This window comes from Atractosteus spatula, chromosome 13 (genome assembly GCF_055471065.1).
Source record: "Atractosteus spatula isolate fAtrSpa1 chromosome 13, fAtrSpa1.hap1, whole genome shotgun sequence".
In the NCBI taxonomy this organism is placed as follows: Eukaryota; Metazoa; Chordata; class Actinopteri; order Semionotiformes; family Lepisosteidae; genus Atractosteus; species Atractosteus spatula.
The window spans coordinates 818,547-842,991 of record NC_142718.1 but is presented as its reverse complement, the minus strand read 5'-3'; the positions used below and the strand labels follow the sequence as shown (position 1 = coordinate 842,991).

The following is a 24,445-nucleotide window of genomic DNA, read 5'->3' as shown; positions in this document are numbered from 1 at the left end:
AGCACAGACAGTACTGCACACACACTGCACACAGTCAGCACAGACAGTACTGCACACACACTGCACACAGACAGCACAGACAGTACTGCACACACACACTGCACACAGTCAGCACAGACAGTACTGTACACACACACTGCACACAGACAGTACTGTATACACACACACTGCACGAAGTCAGCACAGACAGTACTGTATACATACACTGCACACAGAGAGTGCAGAAATACTGTACACACACTGCACACAGACAGTACTGCACACACACTGCACACAGCACAGATAGCACTGTACACACACACACACACTGCACACGGTCAGCACAGACAGCACAGAAATACTGTACACACACACTACACACAGACAGTACTGTACACACACACTGCACACAGTCAGCGCAGACAGTACTGTACACACACACTGCACACAGACAGTACTCAGAGCGGTACAAGGATAGCAGGCAGGCAGATCTACAGAAGAATAAACAGACAGATAGCTACAGACAGGTCTCCAGGGAGCTGAACCTGGCAGAAGAGACTGATGCAGAAAGTTACAGCCGAACGTCTGCTGTGAGCGCTTGGACACATGGACAGGCAGTTACAGACCTGGGGTCTTACTACTACTACTATTATTGTTATTGTTCTTAGTATTATTATCTGTCCTTAGCTCCTTGTGGCAGCAGTCCCAGGTACTCTGGTGTGTGAGAGCCCAGTTCCCCAGCTGGGGGGTGGGTCATTGGCAGATTAGCGATTAACTGGTCTTGTGAAAAGTTAATTCTCTTGTAGAGTTTAACTGGGCATTACTGACTTAAACCACTTATCAGGCAGGCACAATTAATGGAGAGAGAGAGGGGAGGGACTGAGGGGCACAGAGAGAGAGGAGGAGAGGGATTGAGGGGCACAGAGGGAGAGGAGGAGAGGGACTGAGGGGCACAGAGAGAGGGGAGAGGGATTGAGGGGCACAGAGAGAGAGGAGGAGAGGGACTGAGGGGCACAGAGAGAGGGGAGAGGGATTGAGGCACAGAGAGAGAGGAGGAGAGGGATTGAGAGGCACAGAGAGAGGAGGAGAGGGACTGAGGGGCACAGAGAGAGGGGAGAGGGACTGAGGGGCACAGAGAGAGGGGAGAGGGATTGAGGCACAGAGAGAGAGGAGGAGAGGGATTGAGGGGCACAGAGAGCACTACAGCCCCAGTCACCCCTGAGAACCAGTGAGCACAGCTCCCAGCATCACAAGACCCTGCTGAGCCAGAGCTCAGCCCAGAGAAGAGCCCTCAGCCAGCTACAGCAACACCCACCACACACACACTACAGCACAACACACACACAAACTGGAATGTCTCAGGATCCTAAACAGACAATACACACCAGCTGAATATCTGACCAGGGTGAGAGACAAGGAGAAACGGGCCCTGATGAAGTCCAGAGGCGGAGGACGTCCACGGTCCCGTGGCGCTCCCGCGGCAGAGCTGTAATGCCTCAATCCGCCCAGGCGAGGGAGCTCCCCGTCCCTGATCACGGGGACGGGGCTGGGCTCGGTCTTTCCGAACCGGACAACAATCACCGGGCTTTCAGCACCGATACCCGACCCGCTCCTTGGCGTCGGCCGCCGGCCTGCTCCGATAGCGATCGTCCTTAGGAGCAACTTACTAAAACCTGTAAAAAACCTGTTCCCCCTGCAGCAGCAGTAACCCCAGCCGAGCTCGCTCGCACAACCGTGCAAGTCGGTGCAATGGAACAGTCGCCACCTTCATCTGCGCGATCGACTGGACACACCGCCACTACGATACCAGTGATCAGTAATAACGTGAGATCGATAGTTATTGTTTATTTTAGTAGCTTTTCTATTTTTGGTTGACAGCGATGTGGGGTCCGGGCAGATCACGTCACCGCCGGCATCCCGCAAAGTAGGCAGGTCACCTGGCAGCTCCGACCTGTACCCGTTCAAAAATTACTCTCGCTTGTCGTGGCGAGGACTCGGGCGTCACCCCGGGTCGTTATTTTCCTTACTCATTAGTTTAAGGCATGCCGGGTACGAGCCGTGGAGAGTGAGCCGGCTCGGCCGCCGAGCTGCCCCGGTCAGGGTGGGAGAGAAGGAGACGCGCTCGCCTCTCCAACATGACGCTGAGGCAAAAAGTGGGAGTCAGGATTGTGCGCTGATGTGGAGAAAGGGGATTCGAAGTCTATACGCGTCTTACAAAAGGTCAAATATGTATAAAAACGACTATCCTCGCTGTTATGCAAATTTACGGTGTCGCCGCGGAGGCCTATGGGAGAGGTTGAAGGCGTTTTTCCCCGGCATGCATGATGGTAGTTGGAGTTCTTTTTTCCTTTTCCCAGCGGCATTACAGGAACAGATCTATGGACTCGGTCGTTAGGACTGATCTTCTTATGTGACTTAACACTGCAACAGATGAGGACGCCCGACGTTTATGAGAGCAATCAAGCGCATTGATAAAGCAGTTCTGTGCTGTCAGGAAACACGGGTGAGAGTCGAGTCGACAAGCTCGGAACAGTGGTGAAAGAGTATAATGTTTGTAGATGTTATACTGATTACACATGCTTTGGCAACACTGTAATTTACCAGTCATGCCAATAAAGATGTTTGAATTTGAAGACTTGAGTATTATTGGCTTTAAAATCAGTTCAAATATAAACAGCATTAAATTATTTGACCACAAGCGGTCACGTCAGGCTGTGAATTCACATCAGTCAATGTCATTAATATATAATAAGAATTCTTCTGCACACTGCACTCAAAGCGCTGTACAGGTCATGGGGATCCCCTCCACCACCACCAGTGTGTACCTCCACCTGGATGATGCTCCAGTCCGCTCCCCACACACCAGCTCTCAGTGGGGAGGAGAGCAGAGTGATGAAGCCAGTTCAGAGAGGGGGGTTATTAGGAGGCCATGACTGGTAAAGGCCAGGGGGAGATTTGGCCAGGACACTGGGGTAACACCCCTACTCTTGTCGAGGAACGCCCTGGGATTGTGAATGACCACAGAGAGTCAGGACCTCGGTTTGACGTCTCATCCGAAGGACGGCGCCTTTTTACAGTATACTGTCCCCGTCACTATGCTGGGGCATTAGGACCCACATGGACCACAGGGTGAGCGCCCCCTACTGGTCTCACTAACACCTCTTCCAGCAGCAACCTTAGTTTTTCCCAGGAGTCTCCCATCCAGGTACTGGCCAGGCTCACACCTGCAGATATGGCTGCTGGCAATAATAATTAATATAGGAAACAGAGCTTTGTTAATTAACTCCAGACTAAACTCCACTCAGAGCTGATCAACTTCCCCCTAATCCACCTGATGAAGCAGTTTCTCTCTCCTCGCTTAGCTGTGTGCGCTGGGGGGGTGAGGGGGTGTCTGTGAGCTGTGTACAGTGGGGGGTGAAGTGGTTGTCTGTGTGCAGTGGGGGGTGAAGTGGTTGTCTGTGTGCAGTGGGGGGTGAAGGGGGTGTCTCTGATCTGTGTGCAGTGGGGGGTGAGGGGGTGTCTCTGATCTGTGTGCAGTGGGGGTGAGGGGGTGTCTGTGAGCTGTGTGCAGTGGGGGGTGAAGGGGGTGTCTGTGTGCAGTGGGGGGTGAGGGGGTGTCTCTGATCTGTGTGCAGTGGGGGGTGAGGGGATGTCTCTGATCTGTGTGCAGTGGGGGGGTGAGGTGTGTAAAGGACCAAAGTGGTAAAGTGACTGTTTTTAACGCCCATTAGGTCTGTCTGTGTTAAATATGTTGAAGTTTAACCCCAATGGCATTCAGGGGTATCCCCACGGCTACTGAACGCTTCGGCTCGCTCTCTCCGGCACTGTCCGTCCCTCCGCGGCCGCCGTAGCGCCCTGGTCCTCGCGCTGACTTCCCCCCGCCCCGCCCCCCCCTCGCAGTGACAAGATGGCGGACCTCTCCCTGGACGAGCTGATACGGCTGCGAGGTCTGAACGGCAAAGGAAACACCAGGTGAGTCCGAGCCGTGTGACGGGAAAGAGCCGCGTTTGTCGACGGGGCTCTGAGAGGGAGCCGAGAATTTGTGTCTGTTGTTGTTTGGTTTTTCTGGATATTTTCGCTTTGTTGCAAACCGTCGCGTCTCCTGTTTAACACCTCACTGGCGGGGTCCCGCCTCCCCGCTCGCGGCTGATTGGCTGGACCGCCTTGGGTTCTGCTCCCTCATTGGCTCTTCCGGCCGGGCCAGCGTCTTGATTGGCCGAGCTCGCCGTCCATCATCTCTCCCGAGAATCGCGTCGACCATATTTCATTTATTAAAACAGCCCAAAACAATGAAAGTTAACCGGCTGAGCACGTCCGCTCCGTGGCAGAACAAAGAGAGGGGTACTGGGGGCTGTAGGAAGGGGTTAGGGCCGATTAGCGGCGCGGGCAGAGCCGTGAATCTCGCACATGGGGATTTTAAGTCCTGGTGAGACGCACATACGTGGAAATGTCCCGAACTCCACTCCCGGGTGGAGAGGCGTGATCCGCTCACGGGAGGTGCCGTGGTTTCGCCTGCCGACGGTGTGCAGCGCAGGGGGGGCAGAGGTGGGGCCGAGCCAGCGGAGGGGAAAAGAACAGAGTTTGAAAGCCGGAGGAAGACCCTGTTAAGGCCGCTTGCTGCGGCAGGATGGCCGCACGCAGACGCTTCTGGTCGCCATGGTGCGGAGGCCTGCGAGACGGATGTCGGGCAGGGGTCTCCCGATCTGAGCCTCTTCCTGTCGGGACCACAGGACTCGATTCACGACTTCAGAGCCGTGAAAGCAGCGAGCTGCACGCTGAGACTGGAACTCCCCCCCCCCCCCCCCAAACCACTCTGTGCACAAAGAGTGGGGGGTGACTGGAGCACATTGGCCCGCCTGTGCTGTGGGGGCCGATCCAGGGGAGGGTTCAGGGATCAGTGAGCTCCCAGCAGCTTTGCGTATCCCAGGCAGCTCGGGCCACCAGGCGTCAGAACAGCTTCTGCCTCACAGCTGTGCGCCTCACGGTCAGCTCACTGTGCACAACACGCCCCTTCACTCTGCGCTGCTGACTCGGGCAGCCATGAGCTTCTGTTCCCTGCCACATGGTTAGTGACAGTGTCAAGTCAACAAAAAACATTATATTTATGATGTCCCATTTTGTAACGTACCATCTACCGAAATCTCCCCCTGGCCTTTACCAGTCATGGACTCCTAGTAATGTCTGCAAACTGGCTTCAGTACTCTGCTCTCCTCCCCACTGAGAGCTGGTGGTGTGGGGAGTGTACTGGCGCATCATCCAGGTGGGGGTGGAGGGGATCCCCATGACCTGTACAGCGCTTTGAGTGGAGTGCCCAGAAAAGCACTTTATAAGTGTAAGGAATTTTATTATTACTCTAATAATATTATTACCACCTCCTTGCTGGTGGTCTGCTGTCCCGAGAGATCAGTGCGAATGAGAGTGCCAGTGGACGCGTACATACGTGCTGCACTCGAGGGGTTTCAGTCTTCCAGAAGCTGTGGGTGTGCAGGCGTGTGTCCAGCGCTGTAGCTCAGTGTGGAGAGGCAGGACTGAGCGGAGTGTGCAGCTGGACAGCACTGACCTCTGTCTCTCCCTCTCTCCCCCTCCCTCAGACCGGTGGCGCGCGGGGGAGTGCGCTCCCGGATCGGCCCCCCGGTCTCCGCCTCCGCCTCCGTGCCCCCCCTGCTGTCCCGGGGGGCCGCGGGAGCCGGGGCGGGGGGCTTCGACGCCAGGCAGAAGATCGGGGTGACGGACGCCCGGCAGAGGCTGGGAGGAGGTGAGGCAGCCGGGGCTCGAACCCGGGTTCTCCGAGCGCAGGGGAGGGGCCCCGTCGGCTGGTCCGGCTGCTGGCCGCGCTGGCCGGCACCCGCGGTCCTGTCGGGGTGCGCACAACGCCGCCGCCGAGGGGTCTCGCCGAGCGCCTCGTCTCGGGGGAACAATCTTGGACTGTAACTGCTGAGGCGCCTTTAAAACCAGTTAACAAAGACAGGAGACTGGCACAGCTGGTAATACTTTTCAGTGTATATAATACCTTTAGAAGGAGCTTCACAAAATCACTTCAGATGGAAAGTAAGAACAGTCAGAACACACAGTGACACAGATGGGAGGCCACAGAGGGACTGGAAATGCAGTGAGCGGCCACGGGCGCCGATCCCATAACAGCAAGGCCTGTGTGAGGAAGGAGGAGTTTTGAGTCTGGGTTTTTCTCCGTGCCTGTCTCCCAGCCTCGGGCGCGTTCCCGCTGAAAGACGCCCGCGAGAAGCTCACGCAGAAGGACGCGCGGTTCCGGATCCGCGGCGCGGTGCAGGACGCCAGGGAGATGATAAACTCCCGGAAGCAGCAGCAGCAGCAGCAGCAGCAGCAGCAGCAGCAGCACGGCCAGCCAGCCGCCGTCAGGACGGCGCAGATCCCCCCGCACCAGCAAGGGTTAAACTCCCGGGTGGGCGGGGCCGCGGAGCTGGGCGGGGCCAAGAAGGTGGTGGATGCCCGTGATAGGCTGAGCCTCAAGCGGAGCATCGCCGTGGCCACGCCTACCGTGGGGGCGGCCATGCCCACCGTGAAGATCACCAAGACGATACAGGTAGGTTACTGCCTGCGCTGGCTGTGTCCGGTGTCCGGTGTCCGGTGTCCGGTGTCCGGTGTCCGGTGTCCGGTGTCCGGTGTCCGGTGTCCGGCAACTCTCACAGGTCACCACAGGCCACCCACCCACTGGCACTGCTGACCACAGATGGACTGGACCGCTCTGCTCCGCGGGCCTTGAACTGGGTGATTTATCAGTGGCCCGTAGATCCTGCGGGACTGGGACTCTGTGCGCGGACCGGACTCGGTCCCCCTGTTGGGAACGCCTGGGGCGTCCCAGAGCTCCCTGGCCTCAGGCTGCCCTGCACTCTGACCCCTCTCTCTCTCTCCTCTGGCAGCAGAGGCCCGTGGGACTGACCAGTGGCGTCCGGATCAACGTGGCAACTCGATCTGTGCCGGGACCGGCGGTGAGTCTGGCGGCACGGCCGCACCCTCCCTCCCTCCCTCCCCCCCTCGGCGTGAGCGCACTGGTCTTCACCCCTCGCTGTCTCCCGCGGTGTGAGCGCGCCGGTCTTCACCCCTCGCTGTCTCCCGCAGGCGCTCTCGGGCGAGGAGGACGAGGGACCCTCCATCATTCCCAGCAAGCAGATGAAGATCACGACGACCAACGACCTGGCGCAGATGCGGGTCAGTGCCGGCCGCGCCGGTGTGGTACACGGCACGCCTCCGCGTGCGTCGGCCTAACCCGTCCCCCCGCCCTCTCTCCCCTGCAGCCAGGAGCCAGTGGTTCCCTGTTCTCCCTCCCTGGGCCCCTGACGAAGGTGGTCCAGAACGACACGTACACGGCACCCCCCTCCGCGCCCGCTGCCCCCCTCGTGACCTCGGGGTCCCAGGCGGCTCCGCTGCGGACCCACGCCCTCCAGGCGGTCTCCCGCACGCTCGTCAACCATCCACAAGGGGGCGGTACAGAGAGCACGGCGAGCACGCCCCCAGAGGTACTGTCTGCTCCTGGGGCATCTGTCTGTTTCTCATGTCCTTATTATTACTGACACCTCCCTCACTCAGTGTGTCTGGATTAACTCCCCCTCCCGTCTCTCTCAGCCTGTCTACAGTCCATTAGAAGGGACCAAGATGACTGTGAACAACCTGCACTCCCGGGTCACTGAGGAGGACATTGTGGTAAATAACACTCTTTTACAGTATATTACACTAGTGCAGCACATGACTTGTCTGATACAGTGAGTGAATAAGACTGAAGACTCACATATAGGGCTGTGAAGGCGAGACAGCTCCATAAGACCTCAGCGTGTTTTTGTCTGTGTGCTCTCCTGCTGTATCTGTCTCTTCTGTGTCCAGTCAGTGTGTCTGTATGAACCCCTCTCTCTCTCAGTGCAGTGTTAATGTACTGGAGTGTCCAGTCAGTGTGTCTGTATTAACCCCTCTCTCTCTCAGTGCAGTGTTAATGTACTGGAGTGTCCAGTCAGTGTGTCTGTATTAACCCCTCTCTCTCTCAGTGCAGTGTTCATGTACTGCAGTGTCCAGTCAGTGTGTCTGTATTAACCCCTCTCTCTCTCTCTCAGTGCAGTGTTAATGTACTGGAGTGTCCAGTCAGTGTGTGTGTATTAACCCCTCTCTCTCTCTCAGTGCAGTGTTAATGTACTGGAGTGTCCAGTCAGTGTGTGTGTATTAACCCCTCTCTCTCTCAGTGCAGTGTTAATGTACTGGAGTGTCCAGTCAGTGTGTGTGTATTAACCCCTCTCTCTCTCTCAGTGCAGTGTTCATGTACTGGAGTGTCCAGTCAGTGTGTGTGTATTAACCCCTCTCTCTCTCTCAGTGCAGTGTTAATGTACTGGAGTGTCCAGTCAGTGTGTGTGTATTAACCCCTCTCTCTCTCAGTGCAGTGTTAATGTACTGGAGTGTCCAGTCAGTGTGTCTGTATTAACCCCTCTCTCTCTCAGTGCAGTGTTAATGTACTGGAGTGTCCAGTCAGTGTGTGTGTATTAACCCCTCTCTCTCTCAGTGCAGTGTTAATGTACTGGAGTGTCCAGTCAGTGTGTGTGTATTAACCCCTCTCTCTCTCTCAGTGCAGTGTTAATGTACTGGAGTGTCCAGTCAGTGTGTGTGTATTAACCCCTCTCTCTCTCAGTGCAGTGTTAATGTACTGGAGTGTCCAGTCAGTGTGTGTGTATTAACCCCTCTCTCTCTCTGGCAGGAGCTGTTCTGTGTGTGCGGAGCTCTGAAACGAGCTCGGCTGGTGAAGGCCGGGGTGGCCGAGGTGGTGTTTGTGAAGAAGGAGGATGCTGTCTCCGCCTACAGGAAGTACAACAACCGCTGCCTGGACGGTACGGCGGCCCGTGGCGCTGGGGGGGAGATCAGTTGGGAAGTCGTGTTGAGGACGGTCGAGGGGTGGTGTTCAGGTTTTGCAGTACCGCTCCCAGGAGCTCGGGGGGCAGCTGGGGTTGGGGTCCGGAGGCGAGGGGAAGAAATCGTCGCTGCAGCGTGTGAACTTGTGTGTGCGGATTCGTGGAGTAGGAGGCACTCATGATGCAACCTTACTGTCCCTCAGGCCAGCCCATGAAGTGCACCCTGCACATCCAGGGCAACGTCATCACCTCCGACCAGCCCATACTGCTGTGAGTGTCTGCCCTCTCCCGCTGACCGCAGCGGCCAGTCAGCGTGTCTGTCCTGAAGGGTTACAGCTTCTTTCTCTGTTCGGCAAAAATGCCAGCTGCGACATTTCAGTGTAGAAGGCCAATTATAACTACCTGCTTGAAGAAAACACTGATATAGCTTAGTTACATAGACATCTTCTAATTAAAGCTTAACCAACAGAAATTAATTAAGACTGAAGTTTTTGTTCTTTTTGAGACTTAAGCTCTTTGTATGCCTTATCCAGCAAGTGTATTAAAGGTCAGCAGTAACTTTTCTAGTGCTTCCCTTTGGCCAAATATACAATCAACTCCTCTTCTGCCCAGCAGTAAGGTCTCCAGGGGATTCTTGACCAACGGTGTCAACCCCTCTCTCTCTCTCCCAGGAGGCTCAGCGACAGCCCAGGGCTGAAGAAGGATACTGGCCCTCCCGAGCTGCGCCGCCTGGGCCCGAGGCCCCCGTCCTCACAGCCCCCTCCCGAAGTGGACCCCCAGACTGTCCTCCGAGCCCTGTTCAAGACCTCGCCTGCCCCTCCCCCGGACAGCACAGCCCAGCCCACCGCCTTCCGCATCAAGATCTGACCCGTGTGCTGAAGTCACTCAGGCCTCTGTCCAGACACACACACACACAGGTCCAGACACACACACACACACACACACACACACACAGGTCCAGACACACTTACGCTGACACCCACAGACACCCACACGCTGATACCCTCAAACACGCACCCACACCCACACACCCACACACACAGGTCCAGACACACACACACACACACTCACTCACTCACTCACTCACTCACTCACTCACTCACTCACTCACTCACTCACTGTGACACCCACACACAGGTCCAGACACACACGCTGACACCCACAGACACACACACGCTGATACCCTCAAACACACACTCTGACATCCTACAGACACACACAAACCCACAGACACACACACAGACCCTGCTGACACAAACACAGGCCCACTCCGTTCTGTACCCACACGTTGTGACAGGACGTAGCCGGCCTCGAACGGGGTTCCCCCTGGGGTGTTCATGGTGTGTCTGCGGGACCCCAGAGGCGGACATGATGCCAGGCTCAGCCCAAGCAGAGACCCCCGGCCAGGGCACCCAGGGCGAGGCCCGGAGCGCGAGGGTCTCGGGCCGGGGTTTTGGGGGTCACAGGGCTGCACTGCGTCGTAGGGCCCCTCCTGTGGGGTGAGGGGCGACACACACAGTGGTGGACCCCAATGCTGTGAGTTGCGGTAACGCTATCGGTGTGGAGAGCAGGCGACCGCAGAGCTTCCTCTCTCTCCTGAAGTTTCTGGGGGGACGGCGCAGGGGGGCTCCAGCTCCTTTCGGAGGAGTTTCTCTTCGGGGAGCCGCGCTGCTGGCGGGGAAGTTCTCGGCCAGGTCTCTCCTCGCTGGTCCGCGGCGCCCCTGCTGTCCGCTCGCCTCTCGCTCTCCGTCCTGCGGCGTCCACTCGCTCCGTCGCTCTCGCTGACCGGCACCGAGACGCGGACGGTCAGAGTTCCTCCCTCCGCCCGACCGCGACCCCCTCTCCCTCGCTCTCTCTCTGTGGCAGTTCTGTTTCATTTTTGTCCTTCCTCCCTCTCCTTGTTGTTGGGACCGAGGAAGGTGTGAAAGTTACTTGTTTCTGAATAAATGTTTGTTTATAGAAAGCCGAGGCTGCGTCTGTGCTTTTTAAAGTCGTGTTTTGGGTGTTTTCCCTCCTCTGACGTCTAGCTGCCCTGAAATAGTTACCAGTCTGACATGGTGATACTAATGTTTGGCCATTCTGTGTGTTACTGGCGTTAATTTCGTTGACAGACATTTTTAATGTAGGCGTATTTCCTCTGTATAAAATCACGCCATTGGCCCTGAAAGGGCGCTGGTATTTACTGCAATAACAAGAAGCGGAAGTTGGTACAGCGACTACAACTCCCGATGTCCCCCCCATTCTCCACCTCGTGTCCCCCACTATTGGCGTCATTTCCGTTTCCTTTCTACAATCAAAGCAAAGATGGCGCCGTCCAAAACGAAACATGCGAGTGCTTCTGCGGAGATTCCTGGCGGCTTCACAGGTAAAATAACCGCGGTTTTGTTGAAACGGGGTGGGGAGGTGAACTATCCGGGACAGAGCTACAGAAGATGGAGGTCCGAGCGAACGAGGATAGCCAGCATATGAGTTTCGATTAGCGAACAGCCTCGGAGCGCAGTGTCCACGCTGGCGGTGTGCGTGAACCTTTCTGCTGTATGAGCAGTCAGCCAGGCAGCCTCAGGATGTTCAACAACCAATTAAACACCGATGTAGCGGAACGCAAGGCGCAAAGTAAGCGCCACTGTCCGTGTACCGTTTACAACTGAGCGTGAGCTCTGCTAGTGAGAGTGAATGCGGTAACTCATCTCTCTCGAGTAACTGCAGCCGTTAGCACGACACACTGTCCGGCTGACACTGGAAATGCGACTCCCGAGAAAACCCGGACCTGTAGCTCCTTACAGTGATAACAGACCGGCGGCTGTGCAGACGAGCCGGGTTCGCAGCGAACTGATCGCCGGACCTCACCCGGGGTACCGGCTTCAACAACATAGCGGGGCAGCTTGTGTAAATAATCTCCTCCTGTTCCCTGGTTTTAAAAATTTACAAGTTTCCCTTGTGTCCTGTGGTTCCTGTGGTTCTGGTTCTGAACTAGCTGATCGTGTGGGCCGTGTCAGTTTTACTGTTAGCAGACAGCGGTGGTTCGCCTACTGTTCACATAATGGGACTGTTTGTGCAGTTAACTACAGTATGTCACTTTGTGTTGACCTGTGTGTCTCCACTCCTCCCCTCCCTCTCTCCCCAGCTCTCCCAGTGCAGTTCTCCCAGTCCAGTCAGGCCCATCACTGGCTGTATCTGAAGGAGCACAGAGTCCGAGCGGAGAGCAGCGTCACGCGGCCCCTCGACCAGACCCTCTTCGTGCTCAACGTCCCCCCATACTGTTCGGAGGTGTGGACTGGACCCTTGACTTAGTTCTGTCAGCCACTGTGTGCACAATAAGAGAGATCACTTTAATATACCAGGAACCCAGGGGTGGTCCAGCAGGACTCAAACGTTTAGCCTTTGGTGTCAAGTGCAGGCTCACGTTCAGCTGAGCGTGAGGTACAGTACATGAGGAGCTCCTGCCCTGACGAAGACCCACCCCTGGTGACTGAGCTGGACCGAGGCGTGTGCAGGACACTGTGAGCTGCACTCACCCACTGTGGCAGAAAGCAGGGGCTGTAAGACTTGTGTTAGGTTTTACTGGACATACAGTACTATCCTCTCACGGGTACAGCAGGCTCAAGGGCTCTGGTCCAACACTATTGTGTACAGAACTATAAGAATATAAGAGAGGGTTTTCAGCACCCACACTGTGGTGAAGACTCTTTTTAATGTCCAGGCTGGAGGTTACTGTACATTAAACTGCGATGTGTTATAATATAAGATCACTTTATTGGCCCTATACAATTTCTTGTATTAGAAGTTTGTCTTTTCACAGACCCCAACTTGCTCACCGTGAGACACACAGACAGGGAGAGAAGCTGGGGGTCAGAGCGCAGGGTTAGCCATTTATACAGCACCCCTGAGCTGTTGGGGTGAAGGGCCGTGTCTGGCACCAGCCTGCCAGCTGCTCCACAGAGTACTGGAGGCCGGTGTTTTCTGCAGGACATGCAAAGCTGAAGAAACAGATCTGTGTTCCTGTGTGTCCCTCTCACTCTCTCTCTCTCTGGGCAACAGGAGTGTCTGCTGCGCCTGTTCTCTCCCTGTGGGCCGGTACAGTCAGTGGAGCTGAGAGAGAGGCCCGGCCCAAAGGAACAGACAGAACCCGAGCTGTCTAAATACTTCCGCAAGCCCCGAAACAAGGTACTGCTGTCTCCCCTCGTCTCTCTCCTCCTGTCTCCCCCTGCCCCAGGAGTAACCCCTCTTTCCCCTGTCTCCTCTCTCAGGGCTTCAGTGTGGCCTACGTTGTGTTTAAAAAAGCATCCGGTGTTGCTGCTGCCAAAAAACTACGACCTGAGACTCCGCTGGTCCTCTCCACCACTGAGCACCCCCTCAGAACAGGGCTTCAAAGTAAGTGAGGTTACAGCCAGCTTGACTACTCTCTCCAGCTCCAGTGTCCAGTCTCTGTCTGTAACCCCACTGTCACCCTGACACAGGACACAGAGGTGCAGACGTGTTGTTACACACTGAGTGTCTGTTCAGGAGTGATGATGATGATGAAGGGTGTCAGTGTGGGGCTCTGGGTGACTCTATCCTCTCTCCAGCTCCAGTGTCCAGTCTCTGTCTGTAACCCCACTGTCACCCTGACACAGGACACAGAGGTGCAGACGTGTTGTTACAGACTGAGGGTCTGTTCAGGAGCGATGATGATGATGAAGGGTGTCAGTGAGGGGCTCTGGGTGACTCTATCGTCTCTCCAGCTCCAGTGTCCAGTCTCTGTCTGTAACCCCACTGTCACCCTGACACAGGACACAGAGGTGCAGACGTGTTGTTACAGACTGAGTGTCTGTTCAGGAGTGATGATGATGATGAAGGGTGTCAGTGAGGGGCTCTGGGTGACTCTATCCTCTCTCCAGCTCCAGTGTCCAGTCTCTGTCTGTAACCCCACTGTCACCCTGACACAGGACACAGAGGTGCAGACGTGTTGTTACACACTGAGTGTCTGTTCAGGAGCGATGATGATGATGAAGGGTGTCAGTGTGGGGCTCTGGGTGACTCTATCCTCTCTCCAGCTCCAGTGTCCAGTCTCTGTCTGTAACCCCACTGTCACCCTGACAGGACACAGAGGTGCAGACGTGTTGTTACACACTGAGTGTCTGTTCAGGAGCGATGATGATGATGAAGGGTGTCAGTGTGGGGCTCTGGGTGACTCTATCCTCTCTCCAGCTCCAGTGTCCAGTCTCTGTCTGTAACCCCACTGTCACCCTGACACAGGACACAGAGGTGCAGACGTGTTGTTACAGACTGAGTGTCTGTTCAGCTGCTCTGCAGGTGTTGCTCCTGTGCTGATGGTCTCTATTTCTCTGTCCCGTCTCCTTCCACCCTCTCAGAGTGGATAGAAGAGTACAGCGCCTCCATTGTGCAGGCTGATGAACTGCAGGCTGCAGTGGACCAGTACATGCAGGAGTATGACAGGAGAGTGGAGGAGGTGAGGACTGCAGGGGTGGGATGTTTCATTACTGTCTGTTTTCTAAATGACCAACTAATGAACTCTACTAAGACAGAGTTGGAATCTTTTTTAAAGTCCCCTTTCGGTTGTGATGCCTTTGAGCTGTTTCGTTGTGCGTGGAGCCAGTACCGCAGTGGTCTCCCTTTCATGCCGTCCCTTGCGATGAGCAGAGGCACTATTTTGTCTGAGGGTGCGGTTCGGTCTCCCCAGGAGGCGAAGCGCGAGGCGGAGGAGGAGGGGAAGCCGGACGAGGAGGGCTGGGTGAAGGTGTCCCGGCGGGGGCGGCGCCCTGCCCGCCCCCACACCGAGGCGGCCAATCAGAGGGCTCTGGAGAGGGAGAGGAGGAAGAGGGCCAGGAAGGAGCTGCTGAACTTCTACAGCTGGCAGCACCGGGAGACGCAGAGAGAGCGTGAGTCAGCGCCGCGGTGCCGGTGGGGTGGGGGGCGCGGGGACCGGCCGGCGCTGACCAGCTCTCTGTCCCCACAGACATCGCCGAGCTGCGCAGGAAGTTCGAGGAGGACAAGCAGAGAATCGCCGTGCTGCGCGCGCAGAGGAAGTTTCGACCGTACTGACCCCCTCGCCCCCCCTCTGGCCGCGGCCCAGCCTGTGTTCCTGCCCTGTGCCCTGTCCCTGCTGCTCACGACAAATAAACGCACCCCCAGCTCGCAGGCGTCTGCTTTATTCACTCTGTTCACAGCTGATCCCACACACTGGACTGGACTGGACAGTGTGGAGAACACCGGTCAGTCAGAGCCGGTCAGTCACAGCCGGGCGCCCGGGCTTTCTGAGGGACGGGACTCCAGGAAGGCGCTGATGAGGGGGGCCACAGTCTCAGGGCTGTTCAGGTGCACATGGTGGTCTCCTGGGACCTCTACTATTCGGCACTGAGACAGAGAGAGAGAGAGATATTAATACTGCCTGACTGGACACTCCAGGACATTAACACTGCACTGAGAGAGAGAGGGGTTAATACACACACACTGACTGGACACTCCAGTACATTAACACTGCACTGAGAGAGAGAGAGGGGTTAATACAGACACACTGACTGGACACTCCAGTACATTAACACTGCACTGAGAGAGAGAGGGGTTCATACAGACACACTGACTGGACACTCCAGTACATTAACACTGCACTGAGAGAGAGAGGGGTTCATACAGACACACTGACTGGACACTCCAGTACATGAACACTGCACTGAGAGCGAGAGGGGTTAATACAGACACACTGACTGGACACTCCAGTACATTAACACTGCACTGAGAGAGAGAGGGGTTAATACAGACACACTGACTGGACACTCCAGTACATGAATACTGCACTGAGAGGGGTTAATATAGGAACAGGGTGCTCCCTCACCTCTCTCAGCTTGTCTCTGTACCCCTGGAGCAGTGCTGAGGTCATGGCTTCCTGCTGGGGCTTCTGAACGTACCTCTTGCAAAATCCGTCCTCAGCCCTGAGACACACAGACAGGTGTGAAGACGTCCCCCTTTCTCACCGACTCCTGCTGTACCTGCTCTGGTGCGCTAACATACCGCAAGGCAAGAAGCACTATTAATTCAGTCAGCACAAAGAATTATTTTTTTACCCTCTCGGCCTGGAATCACCAAACTGTTTTTCACATCTGGGGTCAGAGCTGCTGCAGAAGGGAGATCAAGGAGGTGAGTACACCCTACCACCCCTCACCCACCTCCCAGACAACCATCTTCGCCCCCCGACAGAGGGCAGAGAGCTCAGCCTGGACCCAGGTGAGCCTGCGTGCCTGTAGCCTCCCTGGGTACAGTGTTTACACCAAGGGTGGCAGGAGTGTGGAGGTGGCAGGGAGGAGAGAGAGGGTAAGGAAAGGACAGTAAAGGTTATTCTCACAGAATTAAGAGCACCCGGGCCTGGATTCTGGACTGCAGTTCCAGAGCCTGATCCAGAGTGGCCCGTACGATGTTGGTCTAGAACAGAAAGAAACCCCGTTTTACGATTAAGCAGTGCAAACCGGGCTCAACACTGTCGTAAACAAAACCCAGAGCGACCCGGTCCGGCCCCTGGTCCTGGTCCGGCCTCTCCAGACTCCCGGGCCCGGAGTGACCCGGTCCAGCCCATAGATTACCCCAGTGCTCAGACACAAGGACATCAGCTGCCAGGCAGCTCCTGCGTGCCCCGCCCACAACACCTCCCCATGAGCCTTTGCAGCGGTCCAGGCGTCCACTCCAGTCCCGTGAGCCTCACTGTCCACTTTACAGACTGGTCGCCCCTCTGGTGTGTGAAAGCCTCTACAGCGGACTGCCCAGACCCCCAGAACTGACCCGGGGATCGGCCTGGACCGGAGGCGAGGGGCATCTGCCCCTCTCCCACCCTGACCGGGGCAGCTCGGTGGCTGAGCCGGGTCCCTCTCCTCCCCTTTCCCAGCATGCCTTAAACTAATGAGTAAGGAAAATAACGACCCGGGGTGACGCCCGAGTCCTCGCCACGACAAGCGAGAGTAATTTTTGAACGGGTACAGGTCGGAGCTGAAAGGTGACCTGCCTACTTTGTGGGATGCTGGCAGTGACGTGATCTGCCCCGACCCCAGACAGCGTTCAAGACAGACCAACAGCAGGGGTCGCTAACCCTAACGGAGGGCATATATGATATGAGCGCGGTCCTGCGCCTGTCGACCGCTGAACAGGGCCTGACTGTGTTCAGCTCCACAGGCAACGTGACGCTACTGCTGTAGCCAAAACCACCCCCACACAGAAGCACGGGGGCTCGAGCACACAGGCGGCAGGAGGTCTGAGACAGGCAGACTCACCGTGTTGATTCGGAAGTCTCTGCTGAAGACGACACCTGTGTCAGAACAACAGTGTCATTAACATCCTGCCATTTCCTAACTGCTGTATTCAGTACAGGGTCACAGGGGTGAATACAGACACACTGACTGGACACTCCAGTACATTAACACTGCACTGAGAGAGAGAGGGGTTAATACAGACACACTGACTGGACACTCCAGTACATTAACACTGCACTGAGAGAGAGATAGGGGTTCATACAGACACACTGACTGGACACTCCAGTACATTAACACTGCACTGAGAGAGAGAGGGGTTAATACAGACACACTGACTGGACACTCCAGTACATTAACACTGCACTGAGAGAGAGAGGGGTTAATACAGACACACTGACTGGACACTCCAGTACATGAACACTGCACTGAGAGAGAGAGAGGGGTTAATACAGACACACTGACTGGACACTCCAGTACATGAACACTGCACTGAGAGAGAGAGGGGTTAATACAGACACCCTGACTGGACACTCCAGTACATGAACACTGCACTGAGAGAGAGAGGGGTTCATACAGACACACTGACTGGACACTCCAGTACATTAACACTGCACTGAGAGAGAGAGGGGTTCATACAGACACACTGACTGGACACTCCAGTACATTAACACTGCACTGAGAGAGAGAGGGGTTCATACAGACACTGACTGGACACTCCAGTACATTAACACTGCACTGAGAGAGAGAGGGGTTAATACAGACACACTGACTGGACACTCCAGTACATTAACACTGCACTGAGAGAGAGGGTTAATACAGACACACTGACTGGACACTCCAGTACATTAACACTGCACTGAGAGAGGGGTTAATACACACACACACTGACTGCACACTCCAGTACATTAACACTGCACTGAGAGAGAGAGGGGTTAATACACACACACTGACTGGACACTCCAGTACATGAACACTGCACTGAGAGAGAGAGGGGTTAATACACACACACTGACTGGACACTCCAGTACATTAACACTGCACTAAGAGAGAGAGGGGTTAATACAGACACACTGACTGGACACTCCAGTACATTAACACTGCACTGAGAGAGAGAGGGGTTAATACAGACACACTGACTGGACACTCCAGTACATTAACACTGCACTGAGAGAGAGAGGGGTTCATACAGACACACTGACTGGACACTCCAGTACATTAACACTGCACTGAGAGAGAGAGGGGTTCATACAGACACTGACTGGACACTCCAGTACATTAACACTGCACTGAGAGAGAGAGGGGTTAATACAGACACACTGACTGGACACTCCAGTACATTAACACTGCACTGAGAGAGAGAGGGGTTAATACACACACACACTGACTGGACACTCCAGTACATGAACACTGCACTGAGAGAGAGAGGGGTTAATACAGACACACTCACTGGACACTCCAGTACATTAACACTGCACTGAGAGAGAGAGAGGGGTTAATACACACACACTGACTGGACACTCCAGTACATTAACACTGCACTGAGAGAGAGAGGGGTTCATACAGACACTGACTGGACACTCCAGTACATTAACACTGCACTGAGAGAGAGAGGGGTTCATACAGACACACTGACTGGACACTCCAGTACATTAACACTGCACTGAGAGAGAGGGGTTCATACAGACACACTGACTGGACACTCCAGTACATTAACACTGCACTGAGAGAGAGAGGGGTTCATACAGACACACTGACTGGACACTCCAGTACATGAACACTGCACTCAGAGAGAGAGGGGTTAATACAGACACACTGACTGGACACTCCAGTACATGAACACTGCACTCAGAGAGAGAGGGGTTAATACACACACACTGACTGGACACTCCAGTACATTAACACTGCACTGAGAGAGAGGGGTTCATACAGACACACTGACTGGACACTCCAGTACATGAACACTGCACTGAGAGAGAGAGGGGTTAATACAGACACACTGACTGGACACTCCAGTACATTAACACTGGACTGAGAGAGAGAGGGGTTCATACAGACACTGACTGGACACTCCAGTACATTAACACTGCACTGAGAGACAGAGGGGTTAATACAGACACACTGACTGGACACTCCAGTACATGAACACTGCACTGAGAGAGAGGGGTTAATACAGACACACTGACTGGACACTCCAGTACATTAACACTGCACTGAGAGAGAGGGGTTAATACACACACACTGACTGGACACTCCAGTACATTAACACTGCACTGAGAGAGAGAGGGGTTAATACACACACACTGACTGGACACTCCAGTACATTAACACTGCACTCAGAGAGAGAGGGGTTAATACAGACACACTGACTGGACACTCCAGTACATTAACACTGCACTGAGAGAGAGAGAGGGGTTAATACAGACACACTGACTGGACACTCCAGTACATGAACACTGCACTGAGAGAGAGAGGGGTTAATACAGACACACTGACTGACCTCCTTCCACTGTGGTGCTTCCCCGCTCCATGAGGATGCGCGCTGACTGCTCGGACAGAGAGGGGTTCGCAGTCAGTAACCTGAGAGAGAGACGGGGGTCAAGTGAGTGTCTGTGTTGGTAGTAAAGCCTGGAGTGGATCAGGCTGCTGTGCGGGAGAGGGAGTCACACACAGACAGTGGGGGGTGAGCACTCGAATCTGACCGTTTCAGGGCGCTGTCATAGCTGTACACCTTCTCACTCCTCCTCTCCCTGTCAAACTGCAGCTGCTCCTCAATCCCCTTTCGCACCACAGCGGCCATCTCCTCCTGCAGAGAGCGAGGGGTCAACACACACACTCCTCCTGCAGAGAGCGAGGGGTCAACACACACACTCCTCCTGCAGAGAGCGAGGGGTCAACACACACACTCCTCCTGCAGAGAGCGAGGGGTCAACACACACACTCCTCCTGCAGAGAGCGAGGGGTCAACACACACACTCCTCCTGCAGGGAGCGAGGGGTCAACACACACACTCCTCCTGCAGGGAGCGAGGGGTCAACACACACACTCCTCCTGCAGGGAGCGAGGGGTCAACACACACACTCCTCCTGCAGAGAGCGAGGGGTCAACACACACACTCCTCCTGCAGAGAGCGAGGGGTCAACACACACACTCCTCCTGCAGAGAGCGAGGGGTCAACACACACACTCCTCCTGCAGAGAGCGAGGGGTCAACACACACACTCCTCCTGCAGAGAGCGAGGGGTCAACACACACACTCCTCCTGCAGAGAGCGAGGGGTCAACACACACACTCCTCCTGCAGGGAGCGAGGGGTCAACACACACACTCCTCCTGCAGAGAGCGAGGGGTCAACACACACACTCCTCCTGCAGAGAGCGAGGGGTCAACACACACACTCCTCCTGCAGAGAGCGAGGGGTCAACACACACACTCCTCCTGCAGAGAGCGAGGGGTCAACACACACACTCCTCCTGCAGAGAGCGAGGGGTCAACACACACACTCCTCCTGCAGAGAGCGAGGGGTCAACACACACACTCCTCCTGCAGAGAGCGAGGGGTCAACACACACACTCCTCCTGCAGGGAGCGAGGGGTCAACACACACACTCCTCCTGCAGGGAGCGAGGGGTCAACACACACACTCCTCCTGCAGAGAGCGAGGGGTCAACACACACACTCCTCCTGCAGAGAGCGAGGGGTCAACACACACACTCCTCCTGCAGAGAGCGAGGGGTCAACACACACACTCCTCCTGCAGAGAGCGAGGGGTCAACACACACACTCCTCCTGCAGAGAGCGAGGGGTCAACACACACACTCCTCCTGCAGAGAGCGAGGGGTCAACACACACACTCCTCCTGCAGGGAGCGAGGGGTCAACACACACACTCCTCCTGCAGAGAGCGAGGGGTCAACACACACACTCCTCCTGCAGAGAGCGAGGGGTCAACACACACACTCCTCCTGCAGAGAGCGAGGGGTCAACACACACACTCCTCCTGCAGAGAGCGAGGGGTCAACACACACACTCCTCCTGCAGGGAGCGAGGGGTCAACACACACACTCCTCCTGCAGAGAGCGAGGGGTCAACACACACACTCCTCCTGCAGAGAGCGAGGGGTCAACACACACACTCCTCCTGCAGGGAGCGAGGGGTCAACACACACACTCCTCCTGCAGAGAGCGAGGGGTCAACACACACACTCCTCCTGCAGTGAGCGAGGGGTCAACACACACACTCCTCCTGCAGAGAGCGAGGGGTCAACACACACACTCCTCCTGCAGAGAGCGAGGGGTCAACACACACACTCCTCCTGCAGGGAGCGAGGGGTCAACACACACACTCCTCCTGCAGAGAGCGAGGGGTCAACACACACACTCCTCCTGCAGAGAGCGAGGGGTCAACACACACACTCCTCCTGCAGGGAGCGAGGGGTCAACACACACACTCCTCCTGCAGAGAGCGAGGGGTCAACACACACACTCCTCCTGCAGAGAGCGAGGGGTCAACACACACACTCCTCCTGCAGAGAGCGAGGGGTCAACACACACACTCCTCCTGCAGAGAGCGAGGGGTCAACACACACACTCCTCCTGCAGGGAGCGAGGGGTCAACACACACACTCCTCCTGCAGAGAGCGAGGGGTCAACACACACACTCCTCCTGCAGGAGCGAGGGGTCAACACACACACTCTCCTGCAGAGAGCGAGGGGTCAACACACACACTCCTCCTGCAGGGAGCGAGGGGTCAACACACACACTCCTCCTGCAGAGAGCGAGGGGGTCAACACACACACTCCTCCTGCAGAGAGCGAGGGGTCAACACACACACTCCTCCTGCAGAGAGCGAGGGGTCAACACACACACTCCTCCTGCAGGGAGCGAGGGGTCAACACACACACTCCTCCTGCAGAGAGCGAGGGGTCAACACACACACTCCTCCTGCAGAGAGCGAGGGGTCAACACACACACTCCTCCTGCAGAGAGCGAGGGGTCAACACACACACTCCTCCTGCAGGGAGCGAGGGGTCAACACACACACTCCTCCTGCAGAGAGCGAGGGGTCAACACACACACTCCTCCTGCAGAGAGCGAGGGGTCAACACACACACTCCTCCTGCAGGGAGCGAGGGGTCAACACACACACTCCTCCTGCAGAGAGCGAGGGGTCAACACACACACTCCTCCTGCAGAGAGCGAGGGGTCAACACACACACTCCTCCTGCAGGAGCGAGGGGTCAACACACACACTCCTCCTGCAGAGAGCGAGGGGTCAACACACACACTCCTCCTGCAGAGAGCGAGGGGGTCAACACACACACTCCTCCTGCAGAGAGCGAGGGGTCAACACACACACTCCTCCTGCAGAGAGCGAGGGGTCAACACACACACTCCTCCTGCAGGGAGCGAGGGGTCAACACACACACTCCTCCTGCAGAGAGCGAGGGGTCAACACACACACTCCTCCTGCAGGGAGCGAGGGGTCAACACACACACTCCTCCTGCAGAGAGCGAGGGGTCAACACACACACTCCTCCTGCAGAGAGCGAGGGGTCAACACACACACTCCTCCTGCAGAGAGCGAGGGGTCAACACACACACTCCTCCTGCAGAGAGCGAGGGGTCAACACACACACTCCTCCTGCAGAGAGCGAGGGGTCAACACACACACTCCTCCTGCAGGGAGCGAGGGGTCAACACACACACTCCTCCTGCAGGGAGCGAGGGGTCAACACACACACTCCTCCTGCAGAGAGCGAGGGGTCAACACACACACTCCTCCTGCAGAGAGCGAGGGGTCAACACACACACTCCTCCTGCAGGGAGCGAGGGGTCAACACACACACTCCTCCTGCAGAGAGCGAGGGGTCAACACACACACTCCTCCTGCAGAGAGCGAGGGGTCAACACACACACTCCTCCTGCAGAGAGCGAGGGGTCAACACACACACTCCTCCTGCAGAGAGCGAGGGGTCAACACACACACTCCTCCTGCAGGGAGCGAGGGGTCAACACACACACTCCTCCTGCAGAGAGCGAGGGGTCAACACACACACTCCTCCTGCAGGGAGCGAGGGGTCAACACACACACTCCTCCTGCAGAGAGCGAGGGGTCAACACACACACTCCTCCTGCAGAGAGCGAGGGGTCAACACACACACTCCTCCTGCAGGGAGCGAGGGGTCAACACACACACTCCTCCTGCAGAGAGCGAGGGGTCAACACACACACTCCTCCTGCAGAGAGCGAGGGGTCAACACACACACTCCTCCTGCAGAGAGCGAGGGGTCAACACACACACTCCTCCTGCAGAGAGCGAGGGGTCAACACACACACTCCTCCTGCAGAGAGCGAGGGGTCAACACACACACTCCTCCTGCAGAGAGCGAGGGGTCAACACACACACTCCTCCTGCAGAGAGCGAGGGGTCAACACACACACTCCTCCTGCAGAGAGCGAGGGGTCAACACACACACTCCTCCTGCAGAGAGCGAGGGGTCAACACACACACTCCTCCTGCAGGGGAGGGGGGGTCAACACACACACTCCTCCTGCAGAGAGCGAGGGGTCAACACACACACTCCTCCTGCAGAGAGCGAGGGGTCAACACACACACTCCTCCTGCAGAGAGCGAGGGGTCAACACACACACTCCTCCTGCAGAGAGCGAGGGGTCAACACACACACTCCTCCTGCAGAGAGCGAGGGGTCAACACACACACTCCTCCTGCAGAGAGCGAGGGGTCAACACACACACTCCTCCTGCAGGGAGCGAGGGGTCAACACACACACTCCTCCTGCAGAGAGCGAGGGGTCAACACACACACTCCTCCTGCAGAGAGCGAGGGGTCAACACACACACTCCTCCTGCAGAGAGCGAGGGGTCAACACACACACTCCTCCTGCAGAGAGCGAGGGGTCAACACACACACTCCTCCTGCAGAGAGCGAGGGGTCAACACACACACTCCTCCTGCAGAGAGCGAGGGGTCAACACACACACTCCTCCTGCAGAGAGCGAGGGGTCAACACACACACTCCTCCTGCAGGAGCGAGGGGTCAACACACACACTCCTCCTGCAGAGAGCGAGGGGTCAACACACACACTCCTCCTGCAGAGAGCGAGGGGTCAACACACACACTCCTCCTGCAGAGAGCGAGGGGTCAACACACACACTCCTCCTGCAGAGAGCGAGGGGTCAACACACACACTCCTCCTGCAGAGAGCGAGGGGTCAACACACACACTCCTCCTGCAGAGAGCGAGGGGGTCAACACACACACTCCTCCTGCAGAGAGCGAGGGGTCAACACACACACTCCTCCTGCAGGGAGCGAGGGGTCAACACACACACTCCTCCTGCAGAGAGCGAGGGGTC

The 24,445-nt window shown here is 56.3% G+C and overlaps 3 protein-coding genes and 2 non-coding genes across 12 annotated transcripts in view; 3 read left to right on the top strand and 2 right to left on the bottom strand.

Moving 5' to 3' along the window:
- Positions 1–1,869: 1,869 nt before the first annotated feature.
- On the bottom strand, positions 1,870–2,023 carry LOC148821504 (U12 minor spliceosomal RNA). The gene has a single exon (XR_016093941.1). It is a non-coding gene; the product is annotated as a U12 minor spliceosomal RNA (small nuclear RNA).
- A 1,836-nt stretch (positions 2,024–3,859) lies between these two features.
- On the top strand, positions 3,860–10,803 carry poldip3 (polymerase (DNA-directed), delta interacting protein 3). 2 transcript variants are annotated; one of them, XM_088930868.1, is made up of 10 exons: positions 3,860–3,951; positions 5,571–5,734; positions 6,183–6,538; positions 6,876–6,944; positions 7,075–7,164; positions 7,251–7,472; positions 7,579–7,656; positions 8,690–8,819; positions 9,044–9,110; positions 9,512–10,803. In XM_088930868.1, exons 1-10 carry the CDS (start codon positions 3,887–3,889, stop codon positions 9,705–9,707), a joined length of 1,437 nt encoding a protein of 478 aa, XP_088786994.1. In that variant the 5' UTR covers positions 3,860–3,886; the 3' UTR covers positions 9,708–10,803. The 2 variants fall into 2 exon arrangements, with proteins under 2 accessions (XP_088786994.1, XP_088786995.1); XM_088930869.1 differs by having other exon boundaries at positions 3,866–3,951; positions 6,879–6,944.
- Positions 10,804–11,137: 334 nt separating this feature from the next.
- Positions 11,138–14,976, top strand: rrp7a (ribosomal RNA processing 7 homolog A). The gene is made up of 7 exons (XM_088930929.1): positions 11,138–11,205; positions 11,965–12,107; positions 12,879–13,004; positions 13,088–13,211; positions 14,192–14,289; positions 14,521–14,719; positions 14,797–14,976. Exons 1-7 carry the CDS (start codon positions 11,145–11,147, stop codon positions 14,880–14,882), a joined length of 837 nt encoding a protein of 278 aa, XP_088787055.1. The 5' UTR covers positions 11,138–11,144; the 3' UTR covers positions 14,883–14,976.
- The window catches only part of serhl (serine hydrolase like), a 22,950-nt gene continuing 13,480 nt past the window's right edge, over positions 14,976–24,445 (bottom strand). For all 7 annotated transcript variants that reach the window (XM_088930903.1, XM_088930900.1, XM_088930899.1 and 4 more), the window contains 6 exons: positions 19,774–19,877; positions 19,572–19,651; positions 17,096–17,130; positions 16,180–16,256; positions 15,673–15,769; positions 14,976–15,194 (listed from right to left, as the gene is read on the bottom strand). In XM_088930903.1, the coding sequence (XP_088787029.1) occupies positions 15,072–15,194; positions 15,673–15,769; positions 16,180–16,256; positions 17,096–17,130; positions 19,572–19,651; positions 19,774–19,877 (516 nt within the window). In that variant the 3' untranslated portion in view covers positions 14,976–15,071. The remainder of the gene's footprint in view (positions 15,195–15,672; positions 15,770–16,179; positions 16,257–17,095; positions 17,131–19,571; positions 19,652–19,773; positions 19,878–24,445) is intronic.
- Positions 16,715–16,868, top strand: LOC148821501 (U12 minor spliceosomal RNA). The gene has a single exon (XR_016093942.1). It is a non-coding gene; the product is annotated as a U12 minor spliceosomal RNA (small nuclear RNA).

What these genes read in the sequence shown, in the direction of transcription:
- poldip3 (XM_088930868.1), top strand. Translation starts at nt 3,887, where the DNA reads ATGGCGGACCTCTCCCTGGACGAGCTGATACGGCTGCGAGGTCTGAAC. An exon ending in AACGGCAAAGGAAACACCAG is followed by an intron (nt 3,952 to 5,570) that starts GTGAGTCCGAGC and finishes CCCCTCCCTCAG; the next exon opens with ACCGGTGGCGCGCGGGGGAG. An exon ending in TCACTGAGGAGGACATTGTG is followed by an intron (nt 7,657 to 8,689) that starts GTAAATAACACT and finishes TCTCTCTGGCAG; the next exon opens with GAGCTGTTCTGTGTGTGCGG.
- rrp7a (XM_088930929.1), top strand. Translation starts at nt 11,145, where the DNA reads ATGGCGCCGTCCAAAACGAAACATGCGAGTGCTTCTGCGGAGATTCCT. An exon ending in TCCGCAAGCCCCGAAACAAG is followed by an intron (nt 13,005 to 13,087) that starts GTACTGCTGTCT and finishes CTCCTCTCTCAG; the next exon opens with GGCTTCAGTGTGGCCTACGT. An exon ending in CCTCAGAACAGGGCTTCAAA is followed by an intron (nt 13,212 to 14,191) that starts GTAAGTGAGGTT and finishes CCACCCTCTCAG; the next exon opens with AGTGGATAGAAGAGTACAGC.